The sequence below is a fragment of the Podarcis melisellensis genome, assembly GCF_964234715.1.
Source record: "Podarcis melisellensis genome assembly, chromosome: 9".
Classification (NCBI taxonomy): Eukaryota; Metazoa; Chordata; class Lepidosauria; order Squamata; family Lacertidae; genus Podarcis; species Podarcis melisellensis.
The window spans coordinates 74430590-74436978 of NC_138541.1; the positions used below are offsets into that span (position 1 = coordinate 74430590).

Here is a 6389-nt window from a genome sequence, read left to right on the forward strand (position 1 = left end):
CAACAATGAAAACAGAAGGATAGTTGAACTACATTTAAAGAGCTATATTTAAATAAAAGAAATTAATTGCAGCTTTTAACTTTACAAATAGCTTTTTCATTTCCCCCTGCTTTTAAATTATCCTAACCCATTTTAAAACTTCTAATGTTTTGGTTTGCTGAGTTTGAAGTGGTTATCATCACTAAGCTAACAAATCCCAGGTTTTTCCTGTTCCAAGCTTCAAATAAAGATGAAACAGAGAACTGTTAAATACAAATACAAAGAAGGTGAATGCAGTATTAAATTAACCTTAAAAGAATACAAACCACAGCATGGTATTTTGGTGCAGTACTAGAAATGAACCAGGTACCTAAAGTCACTGCAATTCAAATTGGGCCAAGAACCATGGCCATAAACCTCCAGTGCCTCAGGAATAAAGTGATATGTTTGCTGTTGCAACTTCACTGTGGTTTGCGCTTCCCTGTGTTTATGTGAAGAGAGCATGTGCAGTGGATCCGAACATCCTTAGTAATTCAAGGAGCTAGCTAAGATTTTATCTACATAAGATCATCTCCTGTTGTTTATGTCCGGGATGCTCTTCACAATAGTGTTTTCTCACTTCCTATAAGGCCAGAGAAAGAGGCACCTTCCTAATGATGATTAAATTTTTTGACTGTGTCTAAAAATCAGATAAGAGATGGCAAAGTACAACATGCTTTTCCATCCTGAAAGCCAATTCATGCATTATGCAAAAGTAGGGGGAACAGAAGCTGAATCACCCATATACGTCCGTGTTTCCTTTCTTCTATTGCATTGCAGTGCGAGAGGGGGAACAGAAGCGGGGGTAGTTCATGCCTCTGCTTTCCCTGTGTCTCTGTAATATTTGAACAAACGGAGAATCAGGTTGCAAAGAATGCAGAATTTAAAATTCCAAGTCACACAAAACTCTGGCCCACTTGAAGATACAGGTGAGGTGTCTTTTGAGGATAAGGGAGCAATAGTTAGCATTGCTGAGCTTTGTATAAAAGCTCCTTCATCTGCAGAGAGTGTGGCTTCATTTTTCATACTGAATGCCTTCATGTAAGCCAGTCTTTTGGGCCACTGTGAGAGGCTAACATAAAACCTCATTAAGTCATCAGTGCTACTCCATCTGAATACTGTCCAATTATTATTTTGCAAAATAAGGAGAAAGAAGCATATGCATCTTCCATTTATGCTCAGTCCCTACTCCTGCCAACCTAACAGTTAAAAAGCACGTCAAAGTGCAAGTAGATAAATAGGTACCACTCCGGCGGGAAGGTAAACAATGTTTCCGTGTGCTGCTCTGGTTCGCCAGAAGCGGCTTAGTCATGCTGGCCACATGACCCGGAAGCTGTACGCCGGCTCCCTCGGCCAATAAAGCAAGATGAGCGCCGCAACCGCAGAGTCGGCCACGACTGGAACTAATGGTCAGGGGTCCCTTTACCCTGTGTGCTTATAGAGAAGCGTGAACAATATTTCATAAATAAATGTAAGAAGTCAGCAGTATTTTTAGTATGTAAACTTCTGACACTTTGGCTTTTGACTCGAAAGCCTTGTGGAGAAGACAGAATTCAAATAAATATTCCAGTTGCATCTCTCTGCCCAAAGGCCATTTACAAAGAGACTCAAAACACCTGGCTCTGCATGTAGGTTTTCCACAGTTAATTTCTGTTCGCCCTCATTTCAGCGACAGGCACACATTAACAGATGTTTCCTGTTGCTTGCTCCACTAGAGAGGCAGCCTAACCAGACTTGCAACGATGACAGTGATGCTGCAACTTTCAAGCAAAGCCTCCCAGATCTCACCCCTGATGAGCCTTCAGAGCACCTCGGCTTCCCAACCTTTGGAAAAGAGGATGATAAAAGTGACAAAGATCTCGCCCAAAGCCAGACTGAGTTACCTCCTGAAAATCCAGAACCCCAATCTCAGCCGGCTGAAGAGGCAGTGACCCCACTGGCTGAGGAAGGGGCAGGAGCCGAACCCGGCGGTGATGAGTCTCCTGGGAAGTCTCCGTCCAAGAAGAAGAAGAAGTTCCGTACACCTTCCTTCCTGAAGAAAAACAAAAAGAAGACTGACTCCTAAATACCTTCAAATATACTGTCATGGTTAGAGTCTAAGTTTATTAACCACTAGAATGTATCAGTTCTTACTGAGTGTTTTCTTTTGTCTTTAGTAACAAGCAGAACAAGCAACACCCTCAAGCTATAGCTTGATTGCTTAAGATTATAATGGGAAATTAATGAGCAGAAGGTGCTAATCTTGCATATTCAACAGCAGCTAACCAGGGTTTATCCCTAGTACACAAGCAAAGCTAAATGACTTCCATGGAACCCCATGTGTCACGTTGAGAGCCCATGCTGATTTATATATGCAGTCAATGGATTTTCGCAAGGTCTTGCTCCACGGGGTGTTGCTGTCTGCTCACTCTAACATTTGTTCTTGTCCCAGAGCCTACTGTTGTTACCAAGTGGCTTCTTAAATACTGACAACTTGGATATGATTGCAGTTATATTTTGAGAGGTTGTATTATGGAACCGAGCACCTGCTTTCGCACTGTGTAATTAGAAATAACGTTACACTGAGGCTTTGAAGAAAGCTGTCTTTTCCCTTCCCTTATTCTGTATTGTAGCATAGCTGAAATTTAAATCTATTTGTTATGTGTAAGAAGAATGAAGTGATTTGTGGTGTCTCCTGCTGATCCCTCTGCCTGCGTTCTAATAAACTGACAGAACAACCAGTTATTTTACTAATTTCTTTTCTACCAAAAGTTTATATCCAACCTCACCTGATAATTCGGAAGTTAATTTCAAGCCTTTGAAAATAAAATTTCCTAGTAGCAGGCCCATACCTACTGCCTTTATTAAGTCAGATCATGACCTCACTCAATTGCTCCAATACGTTGCGCCACTTGTGGATTCAGCAGCAGCTGTACTACGTAAATGAGCCTTCATTTATGGTAGCTGCCCCAGTCATTTCCAAGGCCATGTGGCTCATTTCCGAGAACCCTTGGAAGGTTTGTCCTAATCTGGCACTGACTTGGCACAGCTTGCTAATCTCTTCTGCTTCTCTGGATTCACTGATTTAAGCTACAGTGCAGAGACTAAACTTTTGAGTTGTGCAAGGCAATGTTTCAGAAACAATTGGTATTTCTTCTAAACCTGTAAAGTTGACTGAGTTCTGGTTATAACAAAAAAAAAGACTCACTGTTTAAGGTCAGTTGGGAACGAAGATGCTGATTTTTATTGATTAACTTTGGTAATGAATAATGCACCACTGAGGGGGGGGGGCAGATTGTGTAGGTTTTTAATTGAAGTTTGGTGAAATAGCTAGTATTGAATGCCTTACAATTCGTGCTTTAAAAAAGCACAGAAGATTAGAAAGAATTCAGTGACTGGTGCGGCTTTATTCTAAACATTATGCCTATGTTAGGTTCCAAATAGATACCTTGGAAACCAGTTTGAAACAAATCACTTTAAAATGGTAAAATAAATAAAGAACCCCCGTGCAGAAGGGTTACAGGGAGATTGGGGGGAGGGTTGGTGGTACTAAAACCATCACTAATGGAAAAGCAGAAGTGCTGATAACAGAGAGAGAAAGGAATTTTTCATATGGACTGCATGGCACTAATGGCTTTGAGCTTGTTTCCTAACTGTGTGTCCTGTGAACACTAAAAGCTTAACCGTGTCTCATTGCCAGGATTGAAATTGCATTACGAAAGCCATTGCTTTAGTGTTTCTGTTATAAAATGTAGGGACTCTAATCTTTGACCACATATGCAATGATTTTTAAGTTCCAGTTTTGTAGTTCTCAATTCTTTCTATTACATAATGAAATCTAGTTGTGTATTGTATGAGAACACACTTCGGTGGGACAGGGAGGGAAAGGGAAGAGTCCTGTATTTTTTCTTCTTCTTTTGTTGTTTAATTCAATTCTACACAAATAAAATTCTTTAAAGGAGTTGTGTGTCCTTGTGCCTTGTTTCTGAGATCCAGGTATTCTTGAGCTCATGTTGCTGCAAGACTCATAGCACATTTATGGAAAAGTAAACATAGTCAATTCAGAGCGATCCAAAGACACCAACAGAGTATTGCTACCAGTTATGGTGGAAAGGATGGGGAGGCTAGAATATGCTGGGGCTACAGCACTGCTGTGTCTGCTATACTTTCCAAACCCAGAAGAGGAGGGGCACACACACCACTTTCAGAAACAAGAGTAAAAATTGCAGCCAGGCCTTCAGTGGCTGGTGGCTGCCTGGAGAAGAGACAACACCCCAAATCTGCTGGACTATACAGCCAATCTGTACAGTGGTGTATCCACTATTATTTAATGTCCATGATAACTATCACTTCCCCCAACACAGATGAGACATGGCAGATGATGCAGGCCTGTGGCGCATTATCAACACAAGTCAGAAACATGTTCCTATGCTGATTCAGGTCTTCAGATGAATCCGTGTTTTCCCCCATAGGCAGTGGGACACAAATCACTAACTATAGCATATGGCTACAGGAATCCAGCAGGCCAATATATTGACCCCTGACAAAAAGATTCAAGGCCAAATAATATCACACATCGCCAGTGAAACCTGTGATGAGCCCAATAATGGCACTGTTGCTCCCTAACCCACAGATAGGCTTTCAACTGTGTAAATTTGCAACTTAAAAAAACACTCACACAGCCTTCATCAACATTTATCTGTGGTTCTAGATTCAGGTAGGTCACCGTGTTGGTCTGACACAGTCAAAATATATATAAAAAAATTGTCCAGTAGAACCTTAGAGACCGACTAAATTTGTTCTTGGTATAAGCTTTTGTGTACATGTATCTGTGCATGCACACGAACGCCTATACCAAGAACAAACTTAGTTGGTCTCTAAGGTGCTACTGGACAATTTTTTTAGATAGATTTAATTTATCTGTGGATTAGATCTAGCTGTCAGGTGCTTATCTTCCACTATTCATCTGCATATAGTCTTAGTTTTCTCGAGACCCTGAGCACAAGCTTACCTTGGCCAAGGCTAATCTCATTGACCCAACTCGCTTACAATTTATCAACATGAATGATTTATACAAAACTAGGTAGGCAGCCTGCAGCCAAACTGAAGGACTATGATGTATGTTGATATTAAAGTTTGTGTCCTGAATCTTACATATAAATACTATCTGGAAGGAAGGAATTTTTATTATTTTGTTTTTTAAGCTCAATTCATAAATCATTCTCAGAAACATAGGTGATTTAACCATAAAAACATAGATAAAACCATTTCATACATACAAACAAAATCCACTACAGATACAGACTGGAATAAAAATTTCCATTTTAAAATGTTTATTGAAAAAGCAACATCTTCAAAACGCAATATAGATATCTGCTATGCAGTGGGAGGACACAGAACAGACCTGGTGAGAATGGGCTCTGTAGGTCTTAATTAGGTGACCTTTATTACATGAGACTCCAATGACAATTAACCCCTCATACACCAGAGCAGTAAATATAAACACACCCTTTAGCCTATTTTACAGAGACAAATAACCATTTTGTCACAGAGCGAAAACAGCACAGTTCTAATTTAAGGAGATGGGCCAGGTCATAGTAGCCAACTATAGATTAAGGAAGGGAGATAAATCGGGGGAGGAGAAGCATCCTTTTAGCACCCCCTGCTTTCCAAAGAATCTCTTGTTTTTCTTGCCTCTCATTTCCCCAACTTTCCTATCCTTTCCCTTTCTGCTTTTTTCTCTTCCTGCATTCCTGGCTTTATTAATTTTCCTGTTGCTCTCTTTTTCAATTACATTCAGAGGCAGCTGGTGTGCTGGCTGCTTGCGTAGCAGGAGAAAAAGAGAGAGAAAAAACAACAGAATAAAATTTGCCTCTTCTAACAGATACAACCCTGGGATGTTATACAGAATTCAGGAGAATAAACCAGCTGGGATCCAACTTGCTGGATAAGGCACAAAGACAGGCGTGCTTTTAATAACTCAATGAAAAATTGGTCTCTCAAAAGTTTTACATAGGGAAAACAAAAAAATCTGCACAACACAAAAAAAAGTATGCTTAATGTTTTAAACTGCTACAGATAAAAACTTATTTAGAGCCAAGATTCAGTATTATAGCAGCTGCAAGGAGTTGCCAAGGAAAAGTGGTACAGTGGTGCCCCGCAAGACGAATGCCTCGCAAGATGGAAAACCCGCTAGACGAAAGGGTTTTCTGTTTTGGAGGTGCTTCGCAAAACAAATTTCCTATGGACTTGCTTTGCAAGACGAAAATGTCTTGCGAGTTCCTGCGGGGTTCTTTTCCTCCCCCCCCTTCCCCAAGCCGCTAAGCCGCTTATCAGCTGATCCGCTAAGCCGCTTATCAACTGATCCGCTAAGCCGCTAAGCCACTTAACAG

General features: G+C 40.7%; 1 protein-coding gene across 5 annotated transcripts in view; it reads left to right on the top strand.

The window, feature by feature from the left end:
* ADD1 (adducin 1) overlaps positions 1-3958 on the top strand; it is a 47878-nt gene extending 43920 nt beyond the window's left edge. For 4 of the 5 annotated variants that reach the window (XM_081925594.1, XM_081925596.1, XM_081925595.1 and 1 more), the window contains one exon: positions 1734-3958. In XM_081925594.1, coding sequence (XP_081781720.1) covers positions 1734-2083 — 350 coding nt within the window. In that variant the 3' untranslated portion in view covers positions 2084-3958. The remainder of the gene's footprint in view (positions 1-1733) is intronic. The other variant, XM_081925598.1, reaches the window with a different exon arrangement.
* Positions 3959-6389: the final 2431 nt, after the last annotated feature.